At 41.2% G+C, this 20,613-nt stretch overlaps 1 protein-coding gene across 1 annotated transcript in view; it reads left to right on the plus strand.

The window, feature by feature from the left end:
* LOC127794891 (probable histone H2A variant 3) overlaps positions 1 to 20,212 on the plus strand; it is a 33,588-nt gene extending 13,376 nt beyond the window's left edge. Inside the window, exon 2 of the mRNA XM_052326181.1 lies at positions 19,696 to 20,212. Within this exon, the coding sequence (XP_052182141.1) occupies positions 19,696 to 19,992 (297 nt within the window). The 3' untranslated portion in view covers positions 19,993 to 20,212. The remainder of the gene's footprint in view (positions 1 to 19,695) is intronic.
* Positions 20,213 to 20,613: the final 401 nt, after the last annotated feature.

A 20,613-nucleotide genomic window follows, 5' to 3' on the forward strand; every position in this document is an offset into this window, starting at 1 on the left:
TCCTTGAGGCCTATCAATCAGAGTCCAAGTCTGATTCTTTCTCAAGGAATCTATTTCGAACTTCATGGATCCACTTACTTGAATCCTTAGAGTGAGCAACCTCTTCATAAGTCAAATGCTCATCCCCAGTTACCTCTGATGCACTTGTTAGTGCAGATGATACCAGATCTAAAAATCCATACCTTTTAGGTGGTTTGCTTTGTCTCCTTTGTCTATCCCTTGCAGCATTATATCTTTGCAAGTCAAGCTGATTTTCTGTATTTGGCCCATCCACACTCTCCTCTTGAGGATCAAGATCCTGATCGTCCCCTGTATCCTCACTCCCTTCTTGCTGATCAAATTCCTGATCAAGTGAGGTGTCAAAGTCATTTTCTTAGACTTTGCCCTTCCACTCAACATCTACTGATTTTGATGTAGACAATGGTTTTCCTTGATCATCTTCCTTAAGATCCTTAGCAGATGAGTTCTCTTCAAAGGTAACATCTCGACTTACTAATATCCTTTGATGTCCAAGTTCTAGGTTCTAAAGTTTATACCCTTTTACTCTCGATGAATTACCAATGGAAATACATTTCTTTGCCCGGGGTTCCAATTTTCCTTATTTTATATGTGCATATGCAATACCCAAATACCCTCAAATGCTCTAGGTTAGGTTTATGCCCTATCCACATTTCGTAAGGAGTCTTAAATCCAATTGCTGCAGATGGTGATCTGTTTATCACATATGCAGCAATTGTCACGACTCCCCCCTAAAATTCCTTAGATAGGTTTGCATGAAATAGCATACACCTCACTCTTTCTAGAAGTGTTCTATTCATCCTTTATGTCAGGCCATTTTGTCTAGGGTTGCCTAGGGCAGTTAGGTGTCTAATTATCCCATTTTCCTTGCATAATTCCGAGAATTCCCTATTGCATAATTCGAGATCATTGTCGGTCCTGATTGACTTAATGCTTCTTCCTTTCTGATTTTCAATGTCTTGAAAGCCTCAAATGTATGATCTTTTGACTTCAAGACATATATCCAAACCATTCTTGAGAAGTCATCAATAATGGACAGAAAATACCTAGATCCTCCATAGGTTAGGTGTCACGAACCTAGGGTTCGTGATAGGTAAAAGAGGAATTGGGAAATGAAATTAGAATTGTAGGAGGGGGAAATGGGGCAGAAATGGGGGGGAGAAATCAGTAGAAAGGGAGAGTAATAGAGAGAAATGAGAGGGAGAATTGGAGAGAAATGTAGAGAGGAAAATAGAGATTCAATATCAATTTTTCAGCATATCATCCCCTCCATTTACATCAGCCTTATATAGGCATATTTGTCCCCTAACAGCCTTGCACATACAGCCATGTGCATCTAACTAATTGCTAGAATATCCCTAACAAACTATTCTACCCTATTACAATAATACTCTTTTATTACTCATAGGGTCATGACAATTCTCCCCTCCATAAGAGAGTTCTTGTCCCCAAGAACTTGCCGCAAGTAGCCATTGCTCTTCATCCAATTCCAACCTTCTCTATGCGGATAATCCCCCTTTCTTTCTTTCTACTTCTAGGTCTCTTCTTCTTCATTCTTAGGTTTTCAAGATCAATTCCAAGTATGAATTGACCCAGAATTTCAATAGGGAAAACTTCATTACCATCCAAAACAAGTAAAAAGGGCAGATTTTCAGCCATTGTTGTTGTTACTCTATCCCCATTCAACCCATAGTCATGTTTTGCTGTAGAAATATCAACAACAGCCTCAAAATGTAGCAATGGAGGTTTGTATTATTTCCTTGAATACTCATACCAAAGCTGTTTGTGAGCATTAACATTAGGAGATGTTGCAACTTCACTTCCAGCCAACGATTGCTCAATAATTAACACCTGGCCAAGTGTTTTAGCACTAGTAAGAGTGCTTGAGAGGCTGTCAATTGATTGAGTGTCATCCTCCAATCCCTTTTCCTCACTTTTTTCTTCCTCCTCCTCTTCCCTTCTTCCTTAAAGTTGTACTGCTCTTGTTGTAGAATCCAAAAAACATCACCATCGAGAACTTCTTTTCCAAATGAATCGGTGTGTTCCTTTAATTCTCCTTTTGCCCACACACCTTGTACCGAATCCCCGCAAAGTCTGCTATTGCTGCCAGCATTGTCATTATCGTCACTTTTCTTGTTCATTCCACCTAGGCTAATATACTTCTTCCACTCCGTATTGGAAGTAGGCAGTGAATTTGCTTCTCGCCTCCTCAATTTCTCCTTCGACTGCTCCATTTCAAGGAATTCATCTTTGTTAAAACTTTCGTGATAATCATCAAAGTATTCCACCGGAAAGTTGTAATAATACTTCTTAATTAGTATTATTGCAAACTCTTGCAGCTTCTCGCAGAGCATTCGACCGAATTCCTTGCACTCTTCTTGTATTACACTTCTTGTTTCCTTGTCAACTTGGCTAATCCCGTTCTTCTTTTCCTTGTTGCTGCCCACTGAAATTGCAGCCTTCTTTGGCTGCCATTGAGACTCCATTCCAGCTGAAAAGGAAGCTTTCTTCTGCTGCAATTGAAGGCTAATCTGCTCCATGTATGCACTGCCTCCCCTAGCTTCACGAGTAGGACACCCTACTGAAAATGCAGCACTGTTCTGCTGCAATTGAGGCTGCTCTCTTGCATGAAAATTAACCATTGAACATGCAGCATCATTCAACTGCAATTGAGACCCCATTTCAACTTGAGGCTCCCAGGGTCTCCTACATGCACTGCGCCCCTTAGCTGATTTTTCACAATCAGCATACTTTGAAGACCAAGGAGGTAAATACATACTGCTCTTCTTCAAACAAGTTATCTCGAAATTCAAAGCCAAAATTAACCTTTGTTTACCTTACTAGCAGCCTAGGATTTGATTGGAATTACCACCTGAAATTACTGCTTCGTTAATGAAGTCGGACCGCAAAAGAGCGCTGGAATTCACAGCCTAGAATCACCCATCAAATTCGCCTTCCACAATCCACTCCCAGCTGCTCCAAACTTTGCTGGAATCAGATACCAAAATTGCTGGGCTTCTTAGTCGAGATCCAAGACCTATTCCGCCACCTTCAGAACCATCAAGAACTGGTCAGAGGACTTGCCTACCCTACTTCACCTCCCAACGACAAACAAAAATTTTCAAACTTCCGCTGAGCCAGCTTTGATAACCCTCGAAGCCAATCGGACAGTGCCACTATGGGTTCTCTATCACTGAATCGCTCCTGGGAGCGGCCGAGAATCACCGACTCTAAATCTTCAACCAAGATTGCTTAATCTTGGACAATTGCGATCGCTTTGGGTCTGCCCGCATCGCCTCGGACTTGGTCCACTTCACTCCTGTCACTTCTGGCCAGCTTCGTCCTCAATTCCGTCCCAAAATTGTTGGAAATTTGTTTGGATGTTAAACGCAACTAATACCCAAGAGTGCTGGAATTCAATTGCAACCAAAAACCCGTCGTCTCAGCTATCAGCAGAGAAACAGCCTTTGGGTGTTGCTGCTATCTATTTCGACAGCCGAAATTCCAGCTTCAAAGCTACCACCTGCTTCCCTCTCAATATTCGAACAGGAGGGCCCAGATTCAAGGCGACAATCGCCTCACCTTAGCCGCCCAGGGAAGTCGCCAACCCAATCACCGTCCCCTACTGGCTGCGACTCCTATTTCCATGTCTGACCCAATCTTTATCACCTACCAATTTCGAGTCCGACAGTGCCTTCCTTGAGCGATTGTGTTGCAACCAGCGAAATTCTACAAAATTGAGAATCGATGGCTGCAGTTTCTTCAAAATTCTCCTGCAAACAGCTCTGAGGATGGGAAGGCCTTGCTCGTCTGGGAATTCCAATAAACTGCAACTCCCCTAGGAGTCGCCGTATTGCGCCTACTCCAGCTGCCCAATTGCGCCTCCAAAATATGAGCCCAACCGTTAAGAATTTTGTCGGAATCACAATCGGATCTATCTGGCCAAGTCGCCTGCCAATTCTGAATCGTTCGGCCTGTTCGTTTGCAATTTCTAACCAATGCTCACTGAATTCACAATTGAGGGACACTGCCAGCTTAGCCTTCAAGACTCGATCGAGTATTGCTTGCTCACTCGTATCTGTCGGAATCGCCGAATTCTACAACTCATCCGCTTCCGCTAAGAGTCGCTTGAATTCGCTTTTAATGACCGTCTTGCTTCGCTTCAAATCTGGCTTGCTTACTTCAAATCTGATCGGACACTATTGATTTTCCAAAACCACACCCAAGGAATGACTGCTCTGATACTAATTTGTCACGAACCCGTGATAGGTAAAAGAAGAATTGGGGAATGAAATTAGAATTGTAGGAGGGGGAAATAGGGCAGAAATAGGGGGAGAAATCAGTAGAAAGGGAGAGAGTAATAGAAAGAAATGAGAGGGAGAATTGGAGAGAAATGTAGAGAGGAAAATAGAGATTCAATATCAATTTTTCAGCATATCATCCCCTCCATTTACATCAGCCTTATATAGGCATATTTGTCCCCTAACAGCCTTGCACATACAGCCATGTGTATCTAACTAATTGCTAGAATATCCCTAACAAACTATTCTACCCTATTACAATAATACCCTTTTATTACTCATAGGGTCATGACATTAGGGTCTGGGCAGGTCCCCATAGGTCATTGTGGATATAATCTAATGGTGCCTTAAAGGAGTGTATTGTCTCTTTGTTGAATTTGACCTTAGCGACTTTCCCATAAATGCAAGACTCACACTTATCAAGTCCTGCCACCTGATCCTTTTTCAGAATTCCTTGGTTTAACAATTCTTTTAGCCCTAGTTCACTAATGTGAGACATCCTAAGATGCCATAGTCTTGATTGTGTGATGGCCTTTCCTCCTGCCACTGCAACTTCTCCATTCAAGGTAGTTCCTTGTAGAATATATATGCCATTCTGTAGTAAGGCTTTTATACAAACTAGAGACCCTTTAGAAACTTTTAGAACTCCACCCTCGCCCTTAAAACTGTAACCCTGCTTATCTAGTTCTTCGTGAGAAAGCAAGTTTCTCTTTAACTCAAGGACATGCCTCACGGATTGTAGAGTCCTATAAGTATTATTATGGATCTTTAGCCTTATGTCTCCAACACCAAGGACCCTACACTAGGGCTGACAATTTTGGACACGACTCGATTACATGACACGGAATTAAGCAGGTTAGGGTTGGGGTTAATCGGGTTCAGGTCATAAACGAGTCAACCCGTTTATGACACAATTATTTTCGTGTTTTAGGTGGGTCAACCCGTCTAACTCGTTTAGACACGTAATGACACGTTTAATTAAATGTGTTAACGGGTTGACTCGAACACGTTAACACGATTAGATACGAAATGACACGTTTAATTAAAAGGGTTAGTGGGTTGATCTGAACACGTTAACACGATTATACATGAAATAACACATTTAAAACTAAATAACACGTTTAATAGGTGACACAACACGACCCGTTTAAATTAAACGGGTTAAACAGGTTAACAGGTGACACGACACGACACGTTTAATAAACATGTCGTGTTCGGGTTAACCTGAGACGTGTTATACGTATGTCTCAACACGATACGATTACGACTCACCAACCCATATTGCCACCTCTACCCTGCACTCATGATCATTTCCTAGCTTACTTTGCCTCCATTTATTTCCTGATAGTTCAAGAACTAATGCTTATTTGGTGTCATGCGATATGAACATCCTGAGTCCATAATCCACACTTCACTTTCTGATCTTTTCGACACAACTAAAGCATCTGAACTATCATACCCAAATTCACAAATTGAGGCTCCACCATTAGTGTTATTTCTTTCTTGAAAGTCCTTTTTAGGACAATTCCTCTTAATGTGTTCTTCATGGCAGTAATAACATTTTGTCACTTTTGGATTTAGATCTTGATCTACCTCTCACCCTTGGTTCTCTTTTATCCAACCTAGTTTTACTGTGAGAGCATCACTTGATGGATGTTTTCCCTCTACTTTGCACTCTAATTCTTTAGAGTTAACTGCACCTATCACATCATCTAGTGACAGTGTATCTCTACCATGCTTTAAAATGTGAACAAAAGTTCCATAGGATCTTGGTAGGGAATGAAGTAAAACCAGAGCTTTGTCCTCATCATCATACTTAACATCTATGTTCTCTAGATCTAGGAAAAGCTTATTAAAATCATCTATATGATTTTGTAACTTTTGGCCATCATGCATTTTAAAGGTAAAAAATCTTACCTTTGGGTAGAGCCAACTTGACAATGACTTTGTCATGTAGTGACTTTCCAATTTCAGCCTTCTCTGCAGCAAATTTCATCTTGGACGCTTCTCGTAAAACCTTGTCGCCCAAACTCAGGATCAGGGTGTTGTAGGCCTTCTTTAAGATTTCTTTCTTTTGATCTGTCGTCAAGGTCTTTGACATCTTTGGTTCTCCTTCCAAGGCTTCCTCCAATCCAAGATTCCCAAGGAGAGCCTGCATTTTCATTTTCCAGAGAGCAAAATCATTATGTCGAACTTTTCAATGTCATACCTTGTGGTAGATGAGGATGATGCCATTTCTTGATTCACCAATTCTATTCTTGTCTTCTTTAGAATGATTCTTGATTGCGATACCAAGCTCTAATACCAAATTGTTGAGTAATGAATCACTTCCCTAAATACAAAATCTCACACTCTAGCACCAAGAATAGAATTAATAACAAGAAAAACGATAAAACAGAAAGTACAAGAGGCCAAGAACTTATTCTGGTTCAAATCATCAATGACTTGATGATCCTACATCTAGACTGAAGAAGCCGACAAAATCCACTAACCTAAGAGCACAATCGATACATGCACTCACAGCCCTATTCTCACGAGTTATTCTCTCTGAGATTACAAAGACTAAATTCTAGACTTTTCTCTCGCTGTACACGATATGATGAAGAAGAGAAATAACATAAGCCAATCCTCTATTTATAAAAGATAGGGGTAGCTTTTACAAGGAATATAACATAAACAGAAAAAACTAACAAAACTAACTGTTACATGGAAGTTACCTGTTACAACCGTTACATATTCATAACACATAAAACAAAAATACAAACTTCTTGTTTCTTCTACACCTATTAGCACTGCATGATGACTTAACTAAATGCAAACTCTAAATGACTTAACTAAATGTGCCCCATCCCCATTTTGCCTTTACACTTTAGGGGAAAAGTAAATGTACCCATTCACAACTTTGATAAAGTACACCCCACTTTAGGGTTAATCAGTAAAGTATACTCCTTTGAAATCCCAGTAGTCGAGTTTGTCAGGACCCAAGGGTTTACTGGGGCTAAAATAGTAATTAGCCTATTTTACATTTTACTTGTATTTTCCTCTAGTTGTATTTTTCTATTAGTTTGTTTTCTGGAGAGTAGCTATATAAAGTTGCTATATAAAGCTACTGAAGTCTGTTGGGAGAAAGGTTTTTGAAAGATAATTGAATTTCAGCTTTCCCTCTCATCAATTCACTCTCAAATTCCCTCCCTTTTCCCTCTGGGTTCTCTCTAATCTCTCCCTTTCTTTGTTCTGTCTGCAACTCTCCTTCATTTCTATCTATTATCTCCCCCATTTCTGTCCAATCCTTCCATTCTTGGTCTTAATTCCCTCGGATTCTTCTGAATTCCAATCCAAACCCTAGGCTAAAGCCTAGGTACATGGCAAGGCTCTCTCTACAATAAGTTTGGTGCCAATATTGTCTATTCATGATCCATTAGAGAGAGTGGAATTTTTCCAAGGTGTTAGGGTCTCAATCCTGACAAGGGAATTCTCCTTGATTAGGGTTTGATGAGGAGAATTAGGGTTTGATTTTAGGAAAGAAAGAAAGAAAGAACGAGAGGGATAGAACTGAGAGAGAGAGAGAGAGAGAGGAAATTGAGGAAGAGATGAGTTGGAATTTTACCAAAATATTCATCGATGCTCTTATTGAGAGGAAAAGCCCCAATTATAGGCTCATCCTCATAGGAGATTCATTCTACAACAATCGTCTAACTGCCTAAGTCCCTTAATTGTTATGGCATTACAGCCTCCTAATCGCATCAGCTAACTTCTAACTGTAGCAACTAACATCTTGTTATTTCCCCTCTTCTTGTTACAGCCACTCTATACACCCTAACTACCATAAGGGTCCTAACACAGGGTAAGGCAACGAGAGTAAAATTACATTAGGAATGGTTATCCCATATTCGGGTAAGAACGTTTTTATGTTAAATTATTGAAGTTCCTACACCACAAAATGAGAAAAAATCGAGTTGAAACGGAACTTCATTCGAAAGGCCTATCATAGTGTCACAACACCAAAGATATAATAATAATTTAGCCGTAGTTATTTTGTTATTTTAGTAGTTGTATTTTTTATTTTTTTGTAGGAAAATTATTTACCTAGGAGATATGACAAAAGATAGAAATACATGGAAGTCTAGAATTCATGTAGCCGACCCCACATAGTTGGATAAAAACTGGATATGTTGTAATTATTTACCTAGGAGAAGTAGCTATATAAAGCTGCAAGAGCTGTAAAGAAATCATTATGTGAAATATATCAAATTTAGACTTCTGATTTTCTCTCTCCAAGTTCTATCCCTCTCAAATCTGACTGCTCTTCCTTCCCTCAGCTTCTCTTCTTTTCTCTTTCTCCTTCCAAGTTCTATCTCTCTCGCCTCCTCTGATTTCTCTATTCTTCTCTCTCAATTTTGTCTGTTCTCTCCCTTTCTATTCTAACTTACTCGAATTCTTCCAATTCCATTCTAATCCCTAGGTTAAACCCTAAATTAATGACAAATAGTACAAGAGCCAGCGATTCTTGGTTGTGATTCTGTCATCTCCTAGCAGCTAATCAAGGTGATTTTGGAAGCCAAAATTAGATTCCTTGCTGGCGATTCAATGAAGTTGAGCTAGAGGCGATTATCAAGCTGTTGATTTCTCAATTCTGACTATGACAGGCAGATTTAGGATTGCTAAGGTTAGATCAAAGCAATTCTTGAAGCAATTTCAAACAAGGTTCGATTAGAATTTGAAGGCAGATCAAGTTTGTTGAATCTAGATCTAGGCGAGGACTAGAATCAGTTCAGAGGCGATTCTTGGCAAGTGATTTCTAGAGGCTGTAACAGGACAAATTGAGTCATAGGAGGCTGTCGAGCAGTTCCTTGGCCCCGGCTTCTCCCGCTCATGAGTTTTTCTGCCATGGCTGACAACACACGCATGACACAATTCGAGTCTCAACTGCAGCAGAATGTCATGACCCTAGGGTTTAACTAGGGTCTAGGAAGGAATTTGGATAAGAGTTGGAGGAAGATAGAGCAAAGAAGAGGCCAAGGAAGAATAGAATAGAACTGAGGGGGAGAGAGAGAAGCCGTGGGAGAGTATTGAGAGAGGGAATTGAGATTCAAATTATTCATTAAGCCCCCTCCTCTAACTACTCAAGCCTATTTATAGGCTTACAATTGAAAATGCTAACAACAACAGAAAATACAACTAATAAGGAAAACACGACATGTATTACTAATATATCCTTGGGGTTCCTTGGGGTCATGACAATCCCCACCCCTTCAAACAATTCTTGTCCCCAAGAATTGGCTGCTGTTAACCCTATTATTCAGCCAATTCCAGCCTTAATAATTTGTTTTCTTCTTCGCCTTTTCTTGTTCTTATCTCTCACTTTTTTTTTCTTTTGTCTTGCCATGTCTTTTCCTCCGAGAACAGCAGTATCATGATTCGCTGCAGCCCCTGTTCCAGCCATCCACCCATTCCTTGTTGCTCTCAAAATTAATTCCATTTGACCTATCACACCTTCCACTATAATCTCTCTAACTGTAGAGAGTAAGTCAAATTGCTTTGTAGGTCGAAATTTGGTTCGATGCTGCTGCTTTCCAATGGAAATGAGAACTATCAAAGCAGCAAAAGTCTCGTTTCCTTCCACAAAAAATTTCCCCACCATCTTCCCAATGTCTTCTTTCTCTTTAGTAGAGGTATCCTCAATTGTGGTATCTTTAACTTCTAGCAGATTTTTCTGTCAGTGGAACCTTGATAGCTTCTTCAACAATTACCATTACTTCCTTGGCAGCCTGAATTGCCTGATGCAATTCAGGTTTTTTCTCATTCTTTACAGCTACCATCCTTATCCTTAGGTCTTTATTAGCCTCATACTTTTCATTAGCTGCAAGGACACTATCACCATCGCCATCCTTCCTTCCTAGTGCTGATACATCAACCTCCAGCAGATATGAATAGTGATCCCCACCGATAGCATTGTCCAATCTCTCTTCCTTGCTGAAATCTTTAGTTACAATTGGCCGGTCCAACCCCAATTTTTCCTCCGATTCATGCTTGGCATGATTTGCAGCCTTAGAAGCTTCCTCAATCAGTTGTCTACCCTTAATATAACTGTTAGGCTGCAACTCTTGCTTTCTAAAAATGGCTTCCAAGGCAAGTTCCTGTAGCCTTGCTCTCTTGGCTGCCTCTTTCATAGTTGTCGGCATCATCATCTTGACCATTGACCTCAGTTTGTCCTTCAAACCACTAACAAATCTTGATACAAAATAGTGCTCCGTCAAAGCTGGCTGATTACTCCACAATAGGGATCTTAACTCCTCAAATCTATTCCAATAATCTGTCACTGATTTGAGCTATTACAGTAGCCTTCTAATTCCGAGAAGCAACAAAGAAAGTCATCGCCGAGGAACGGGAGCTCTGATACCAAATGTCATGACCCTAGGGTTTAGCTAGGGTCTAGGAAGGAATTTGGATAAGAGTTGGAGGAAGATAGAGCAAAGAAGAGGCCAAGGAAGAATAGAACAGAACTGAGGGGGAGAGAGAGAAGCCGTGGGAGAGTATTGAGAGAGGGAATTGAGATTCAAATTATTCATTAAGCCCCCTCCTCTAACTACTCAAGCCTATTTATAGGCTTACAATTGAAAATGCTAACAGCAGAAAATACAACTAATAAGGAAAACACGACATGTATTACTAATATATCCTTGGGGTTCCTTGGGGTCATGACACAGAAGAATGCTACAGTTTTAGTTGGACACAGTAGAAATCATGAGGCAATCAACTGGAATCATGAGACATTGGATTGGAAATTGGAGAACTCTTATGTACAGAGTTCATAGAAAGTTGGAAGGGCTATCAAGGAAGTTTGATGAATTTCTGATGATCTTTTCTAAGGAGTATTAGGTCAGCATACGAGAGGATCTTTATTCAAGATCCACTGTGGAACCGATTCCAGCTTCTGCTGGAATTCGACCTATGACCTCCGATCCAAAAGAAGTTGTTGAATTACCTACACTGGATCAGGTAATTCCGATTGGAAAATCAATTATTTTTAGGAAACTGGTGCTGGAGTCCTTCCTCAGAATTTTGACTTGCAAGAAACTGAGGAACAATCTGAATTGGGAAAAAGTATTGATTCATTAGGAATAGTAACTGCAACACCAATGGAGGAGCCATTTGTTGAAGAACCATTGGTGTACGTTAGCAAGCAGGAAGAAAAAAGATGTTTTTAAAGCCCCGTTGGATTTCGAAAATGTTGAATCCAGCTAGACCTGGGAGCAGGGAAAAGTTAAAGAGGAGCAGAGGACACAATTGAAGCAAGATGAATGAAAGAAACGTGATGAGTTTTTGAAGATGGTGGAAGAGTTTTTTGTTGTTTTCATATTTCAGATGGTGAGCTGTAGTATCAAAACAAGTCTTGGCTTGTAGAGAAGTTTGAGTTCCTTCCTATTACTGGACATGATATGATTGGAGGTATATTGGCAATTGACTTGGTCTTAGCATAGGTTACTAGAACTTATAGCCTTAACCTGGAGATCTTCAAGGTCTAGATTTTATATTTGTAGGAAAAGCAAAAGCAAAAGAAAGAGAATGTAAGAGAAAAGAGGAAAAGGCTTAGAAGGAGAAATAACAAAAGAATAAAACTGTTAGTGAAAGCAGGGATTAGATGAAGAACAGTGGTCAGTCGCTGTAAGTTCTTGTAGACAAGAACTCTCTCAAAGGAGGGGGGGAATTGTCATAGCTCCAAGGATAAAATAGTAATTTTGCAGTAGTTATTTCGTTATTTTAGTAGTTGTATTTTTTGTTTTACTTTGTAACAAAATTGTTTACCTAAGAGAAGTAGCTATCAATCATTATATGAAATATATCAAATTCAGACTTCTAATTTTCTCTCCAAGTTCTGTCCCTCTCATATTTGATTGCTCTTCCCTCCTTCGACTTCTCTTCTTCTTTGCTCTCTCTCCTTTCGAGTTCTATGTCTCTCACCTCCTCTAATTTCCCTCTCTGATTTCTCTATTCTTCTCTCTCTATTATGTCTGTTATTCTAACTTCCTCAAATTTCCATTCTAAACCCTAGGTTCATGATACAGGAGCAAATCCTAAAGAAGGCACGAGCTAGTTTAGGGTCCCCTTCTTAAATGTATGAAAGTTGGTTAGAAAAAACATTCTTATCAACTATATTGAGGAGTAAGAAAAGGGCTTCCATGACATTTTGGTCCTCCTTGCAAGGACTTGGGATTGATTATGGGTAGGCTTGTTGTGCTTTCGCCCTTCTTTGGCCTTTCATCAAGGAAAGCAAACCCAAGTTATCATTTGTAGGACTTTCTTTGATGGTCCTGTCATGGACCTACTGCTGCTATCTTTTAAATTTTTGCTTTTAGCATAGTTAATTTTCTGCTACATTGTAATTGCTTATTTTCGTTAGTGTATTTCCATTCCAGCTAGCAAACGGTTAGGTGTCAGGCCACGTGTAAGGCCTGAGGAAAAGACAAGAGAATCTGCTAGGGAAATGGATAAGGCAATCGGTTGTAACCGCTTGAGTGGGCGAGATTACTACCCCACCGAGTGAGTATATTAACTCTTCTCCCTTTTGGGAGAGGATATTGAATGATTAGAATTTTTTCTCCATTACTCTCTCTCTCTCATAGCTCTCTTCTCCTCCCTATCTCGCAATTTTGCTTCTCCTCCCTCCCTCTCTATCTCTGTTCGCCCTTAAATCACACTGATTCAAGGTAATTCTCTTTGTCCACCATGACAAATTGGTATCAGAGCTTGATTCTTGGCCAGGATTGTCGCTAGCTCATGGCGGAAGGAACCTGCATGAAAAACATGGAGGCTCAACTGTAACAGGTCAGCTCGTCCATGACCGAGGTCCAGAGACGAGTAGACCAGCTCGAGCTGGGAAATGCTCGTAACCACGAGGCGATCATGTCGCTCGATCAAAAGTTGGACGGAACGCTAGTTCAAATGCGCGAAGAGATGGCACAGACGAGGGAAGAACTGGGTAACCAGCTTCAGCAGTTCATGTTGATGTTCACGCGTCAAAACCCGATCAATTTGGCCCCCAACTTCCCTCCCCAAGATAGAACGGAACCTTTCTTACATCACAATAGGGGTCACGTCAGGCCTGTAACTCCTAATATGGGGAATGGTCAGGACAAGGGGGAAGGAATGATGCAGGATAAGGGACATGATGAGCAGGGACATTGCCAACAAGCAGGTTTCCACATGCCCCAGATGGAGATACTTGTTTTTGAAAGTGATAGCCCCCGTTGGTGGGTGCGGAAGTGCGAAAGAATGTTTGAATGGTATGACATACCGGAGGGTCAGAAAGTTGCCTTAGCAATTGTCTACCTTGATGATGTCGTGGATGCATGGTACCAAGGTTGGTTTAGTGTGAGGGGTCAGCCTACGTGGGGAGAGTTCACCGAGAAGCTATGTGAGAGATTATGATCGACATTATTGAAGAATTTAACAAACTCAGGCAAGTGGGTGAGTTAAAAACCTACTTGAAAAGATTCGAGGAGCTGCGATCTCTCATGAGTAGTCAAGACCTGTACCTATCCGAAGCATACTTTGTGTCTAGTTTCTTAAGTGGTCTCAACGACGATTTAAGACCAATGGTTAAGATGATCCGACCTCAGACGATGAAACAAGCAGTGGAGAGTGCCAGGTTACAAGAGATGGTAGTGGAGACATTGATGAAAAAACAGAGGTAGCAAACTAAAGCTATGATAGCAAGGCCCTCCCACCAAGGTGGGAGAGGAGTAGGCCGCGAGTGGGCAGGGGGCAATATTGGAAGTAGGCCCCCGGCGATGCCCCAGCCAAGTGTTAGGCACAATGACCAGAGGAGACCGCCCGGCCTGTGCTTCAGGTGTGGAGACAAGTATTTTCCAGGGCATCAATGTAAGCGCCAACTTCTCCTTTTAGAGGGCAACTCAGAAACACTGGAAGAAGAGGAAGGAAATAGAAGTGAAGAAGATAAGGAGTCTGGGAATGAGAATAATGGAGGGATATCATTCCATGCACTGAAGGGAGTGACCGACAATAAGATAATCAAGGTGGAAAGGAGAGTGAAGGACAAAGGCCTGCTGGTCTTAATAGATAGCGGAAGCACCCATAGCTTCCTGGATGGGGAAACCGCTAGAAAGCTGAAGTGCCCACTCTTTAATACCCAACCCCTTAGTTTGATAGTAGCGGATGGGGGCAAGATGCTGAGCAATTCGGCTTGATATGGGTTTAAGTGGGAGATGCAAGGAGAAGGGTTCGAAGCTGATCTTAGAGTATTGCAATTGGGAGGATGTGACATGGTGCTTGGGGTTGATTGGATGAAAGGGGTGAGCCTCATAAGTTTCGACTTCAACAGGATGGAAGTCTCCTTTGATAAAGGAGGAAAGAGGATGACATTAAAAGGACGAAGAGGGACTGGCACATGTAAGCTGATAATTGGGAAGAGGTTGCATAAAGCCTTTAGGAATAACTGGAGCAAGCTGGCTCAATTATTTTCAATGGTAGTTGCGGACGAAGGATGGGAAAAGCTAGTGATGGGTGAACTAAACGTAGTTACCTGCAGCCCACACGGAAGAATTGACCAGGTACACTCTTAGCACCTTATTGATGAATTGCTTATTGAATTTGGGGACCTATTTGCTGAACCCAACACCCTACCACCTTCCCGCAACCTGGACCATTCCATCAATCTTAAGCCAAATTCCGAACCCATAAACATCAGGGCCTATAGATATTCGCCAACCCAAAAATCAGAAATCGAAAAAATGGTTAGGGAAATGTTGAACCAATCCTTCATAAGGCCCAGCCATAACCCATTCGCCTCACCAGTGCTCTTAGTTAAAAAGAAAGATGGGACCTAGCGCTTCTGTGTGGATTATTGTCAATTAAACACCATAACCATAAAAGACAAGTTCCCAATACCCCTAGTAGAAGATCTTATGGATGAACTACACAATGCAACCATTTTTTCCAAGCTGGATCTTCGATCCGGTTACCATCAAATCAAGATGAAGCCTGAAGATACCCATAAAACTGTTTTTAGGACCCATCATGGACACTTCGAGTTCTTGGTGATGCCCTTTGGGCTCACCAACGCCCCAACCACTTTTCAGTCTTTTATTAACCAAATTTTTTAACCATATTTGAGGAAGTTTATACTAGTCTTCTTTGATGATATTCTTGTGTATAGTCCCTTCCTTGACCAACATTTAAAGCACCTGAAAACTACCCTAGAGGTCCTCTGATCTAATCAGTTGTTCATCAAGAGGTCTAAGTGTTCTTTTGGCCAAAGCCAAGTGGAATATTTGGGTCATTTGATCTCTGGAGACGGGGTGAAAACAGACCCAAGAAAGATCGAAGCTATGCTCAATTGGCCCAAACCTACAACACTGAAGGCATTAAGAGGATTCCTCGGTTTAACCGGCTACTACAGGAGGTTTGTAAAAGGTTATGGGGTGTTGAGTTGGCCACTAACAGAACTTTTGAAGAAGGGTAATTTCAAGTGGGGAAAGGAGGCCAGGGAGGCTTTCCAAAAGCTTAAGGAAGCAATGGGAACAATCCCCACTCTAGGATTACCCGATTTCAATGAACCCTTCACATTGGAAACTGATGCATGTGGGGTAGGCATCAGTGTAGTTCTCCTACAGAGGGGTAGACCGCTGGCATTTCTGAGCCAGGCCCTAAGCAGAAGGCATTTGGGATTAAGTATTTACGAAAAGGAGTTCTTAGCAGTGTTGATGTCGCTGTAAAAATGGAGGCACTATCTAGAGGGCAGTAGATTCATTATTAAAACAAATCATGAGAGTCTCAAATTTCTATTACAGCAAATATTACACACTCAACTGCAGAAAAGAGGGATGGCTAAGTTGTGGGGCTCGATTATTCGATATAATATATTAGGGGCAAGGAAAATGTGGTAGCTGATGCCCTGTCAAGGCACCAAGAAGAGGGCAGCACTTTAGCAATTACTGTGGTAGTGCCGGAATGGTGTCAAGAGGTTATTAACAGTTATGCTGATGATGAGCGGGTGAAGAAGACGTTAGAAGAAGCAGTGATATTTCCAAGAAGGGCTGATGGCTACACCTTAACAGAAGGGCTGTTGAGATACAAGGGGAGGATTGTAATTGGGAATGAAGGAAACCTCAAACAAAAAATATTGCAAACTCTACATGAGTCACCAGTGGGTGGACATTCTGGCATTCAAAATACCTACCTGAGGATTAAGCAGATATTCCATTAGCCCAACTTGAGGAGTGATGTCAAGAAGTTTGTGTTAGCGTGCGATATATGCAAGAGGTGCAAGCTAGAAAATGTGGCCTACCCGGGTCTCTTACAACCTCTGCCTATACCAAACAGAGCATGAACTAGCGTGTCCATGAACTTTGTCGAAGGAATGCCTAAGTGAGAAGGAAAAGACAGTGTTATGGTGGTGGTGGATAGGTTTACCAAATTCACTTAGTTTATTGGATTAGCTCACCCTTACACAGCCAAGTAAGTGGCCTAGCTGTTCATTGACAGGATTGTGTCCCAGTATGGAGTACTAGAAACCATTGTCTCAGGTCGTGACAAAGTGTTTACAAGCCGTTTTTGGCAAGAGCTTATGGGATCAATGGAAATTCGGCTCAATATGTCAACAGCCTACCATCCACAAATGGATGGGCAGATAGAACGAGTTAATCAAGTATTAGAAACCTACTTGAGATGTATGTATATCATGCAACCGAAGCACTGGCATAGGTGGCTTCCAGGCCCAATGGTGGTATAATTCCACATACCACACAGCCTTAAAGATGTCTCCCTATGAAGCATTGTATGGGTTTAAACCCCCGTTGCTGCCAGCTATAGGAGGTCCGTTTACAGAGCTATCAGTTGATGACTACCTGCAACAGAGGAGGGAAGTGGTGCAACAACTAAAACAGGAGTTGGCCTCTGCTAGGAACAAGATGAAATAATTCGCGAATAGAAAGAGATGTAACCAAGAGTTTGAGATGGGTGAGAAAGTATACTTGCGGCTCAGGTACTAGCATTTGAAGTCCATCAGCTAGAAGCCCATCACTAAATTAAGCCCTAAGTACTTTGGCTCGTTCACCATAACAGACAAAATAGGCAAAGTGGCCTATAAGCTTCAGCTATCGGAAGGTACTAACATACACTCGGTTTTTCATGTGTTTCTCCTTAAGAGATCCACCGGGACCGAACAAGTCAATTCAGCTTTGCCCGCACTGCATAAGGGGAAGGAGAAGGATGATCAAAAGGAATCGGAGGCTATCATGGACAGAAGAGTGATTTACAAACAAGGGGTTCCCCTCATTCAAGTTTTGGTGAAATGGGGGCAAGAGGGTACTTACGACAACACCTGAGAGTATCTTCCGAGTTTACTACAACGTTTCCCACGAGTTGCAAGCCTCCTTAGCGTTTCTTGAGGACAAGAAATGTTTCAAGGGAGGAAAGTTGTCACGGACCTGCTGCTGCTATCTTTCAAATTTTTGCTTTTAGCATAGTTAATTTTCTGCTACATTGTAATTGCTTATTTCCATTAGTGTATTTCCATTCCAGCTGGCAAACGGTTAGGTGTCAGGCCACGTGTAAGGCCTGAGGAAAAGATAAGAGAATCTGTTAGGGAAATGGATAAGGCAATCGGTTGTAACCGCTTGAGTGGGCGAGATTCCTACCCCACCGAGTGAGTATATTAACTCTTCCACCCTTTTGGGAGAGGATATTGAATGATTAAAACTTTTTCTCCATTACTCTCTCTCTCATAGCTCTCTTCTCCTCCCTATCTCGCAATTCTGCTTCTCCTCCCTCCCTCTCTATCTCTGTTCGCCCTTGAATCACACTGATTCAAGGTAATTCTCTTTGTCCACCGTGACAGGTCCATGTAAGCTTGGGCCTTTCATTCAAGCCAGCCCTCTTGGGGCACCCTATGGTTGATCCGTATTACACTAGGGATTTTACCATACCATACATGCAAACATTACAAATAAAAACAAATGAAGATATTAGCATAGATAGGAGTCTATCTCCAGTGGACACTAGAGTACATCGCCATTGAAAAAAGACAAAGAACACCATACATGAAAACAAATTTCTGGTTGTTCAATTTAAACCTTCTAAAACTAAAAAAAAAGTCGATGGAAGCAAGTCGAGGCATCTTTGATCTGTGAACTGAACAACTATTGAAGCCTAAATGAAAGCTTGTCAAAGAATTAGGGAACTAGAAGAAAGCCTTTAGGGATGACACCAATAGCAGTAGGAACTAATTGTGAAGGCATTATGCCTTGGTGAGGAAACTTTCTTTTTTAGTCATACAAGGTTTAAATTAAACAAGTGTTTATAGACTTCTGTTTTTATGTCTGGTGTTCTTGGCATTTTTTTAGTGAAGATCTACTTTGGTGCCTATTGGAGATAGTCTTCTATCTATGCTTACTATCTTTGTTTGGTTTTATTTGTTATGTTTGCATGTATGGTATGGTAAGATCCCTAGTGTAATACGCATCGACTCCTAGGGTGCCCCAAGAGGGCTCGGATGAAAGAACCAAGCCTATATGGACCATTAAAGGAAGCCTTACAAATGAAAACTTGGGTCTGCTTTCCTCTATGAAAGGCCACAAAAGGGCCAAAGCACAAGCCTACCCATAATCAAAGCAAGCCCAAGCCCATGCAAGGAGGACCTTATCAACATGGAAACCCTTTCCTTACTACTACTCAATGTAGGATAGGATATGAGAATGTCTTTTTAACCAATTTTCATGGCTTTAGGAAGGGCCCCCAAGCTCTTGCCTTGTTCAAGATTTGCAACCTTTTGAATGTAAGTTTTGTTTCCACTCGAATTTTTCTCATTTTGTGGTATAGGAACTTCAATAATTTAACAAAAAAGCATTCCTACCCGAATATGAGATAACCGTTCCTAATGTAATTTTACTCTAGTTGCCTTATCTTGGTAAAAATTCCACACTGTTGATGAGTTGGCAATATTGGCGTTAATTTCATTGTAGCAAGAGCTTGACTATTGGGATTTATGGGGGAATATACTTTTCTGGTTACCCCTAAAGGGGGTTGGACTTTTATCAGGTACGAATAGGAATACATTTGCTTTGATATGGACTAACTGAAAAATTATAAAGGGAGGATTGATGAATTCAACTCAGCAAATTTCTCAACTACTTCGGCCTGGAACATTTGTCCCTTTTTTGCCCATAAACTGTGGATCTAGGGGGTTCTTATACCCTGTAATTATCTATTTCTGATGGACCAAGTCATTTCAGAAGGTTTTGATGTGGGGTATGATGTCTTCTACGTTTGCTGAAACCAGGAAGTTCTTAGTTGTAAATTTTTTTTTCTTTTTTTTCTCTCAAGTAGATGACTTGTGTTTGTGTTTTATAATGTGCAGTTTCCAGTTGGTCGGATCCACAGGTTACTGAAATCAAGGACTACGGCGCATGGGAGAGTGGGAGCCACGGCTGCCGTCTACACTGCAGCTATCTTGGAGTACTTAACGGCAGAGGTGTTGGAGCTCGCGGGCAATGCCAGCAAGGATCTCAAGGTAAAACGTATCACCCCCAGACATTTGCAGCTTGCAATTCGAGGAGATGAAGAACTTGACACCCTTATCAAAGGAACTATAGCTGGTGGAGGTGTGATTCCGCACATCCACAAGTCACTCATCAACAAATCATCCAAGGAATAGATTAACCCGGAAGAGAGCACCGGTAGCTTCTTTTTGCCTACCTTCTCTGTTGATGATGATAAAGTCTGCGATTGCCGCAACTAAAAATGTGGATTTGGGTTCAGTTTATGCTTACCTGAGTTGATGTAACTAAATGGTCTGCTGTATTAGTGAGAAGTGACATTTGATCCGTTTAGATGTCTCTGGTTTAATTAGAATAAACCTTCTTGGATTGGTATGATTTGAACATCGCGCTAAATCCATCCTTCCGTATAGAGTTAACTGCAGAAATAATAGCCATTAATTTTGTGGTTTGAAGGACTGAAATATTATGATAGAATCATGGAACTAGCCTTTCGCCAAACGCATTGTACATGGATTAAAAAAAAAAAAAAATCGTCTTCAGCAGTTGCTAGCTTAAACCCTTCGCCCTTTGGGAACTGCTCTCAACTTTTGTAGGTCTTTTTGGGATCCGAAAAATGTTTTGTTCCAGTGGGCTTTTCGAACTCGTGCAAGTTTTAATAAATTTTTTAATATTTAATACTAATATTCAATCAAAAGTTATCAGCCCATTAATTTTTTTGAATTCGGTGAATTACTGCGACGTCTTTAACTGTCAACCATGTCAATGTCCCTTGGCAG

This window comes from Diospyros lotus, chromosome 2 (assembly GCF_014633365.1).
Source record: "Diospyros lotus cultivar Yz01 chromosome 2, ASM1463336v1, whole genome shotgun sequence".
Taxonomy (NCBI): Eukaryota; Viridiplantae; Streptophyta; class Magnoliopsida; order Ericales; family Ebenaceae; genus Diospyros; species Diospyros lotus.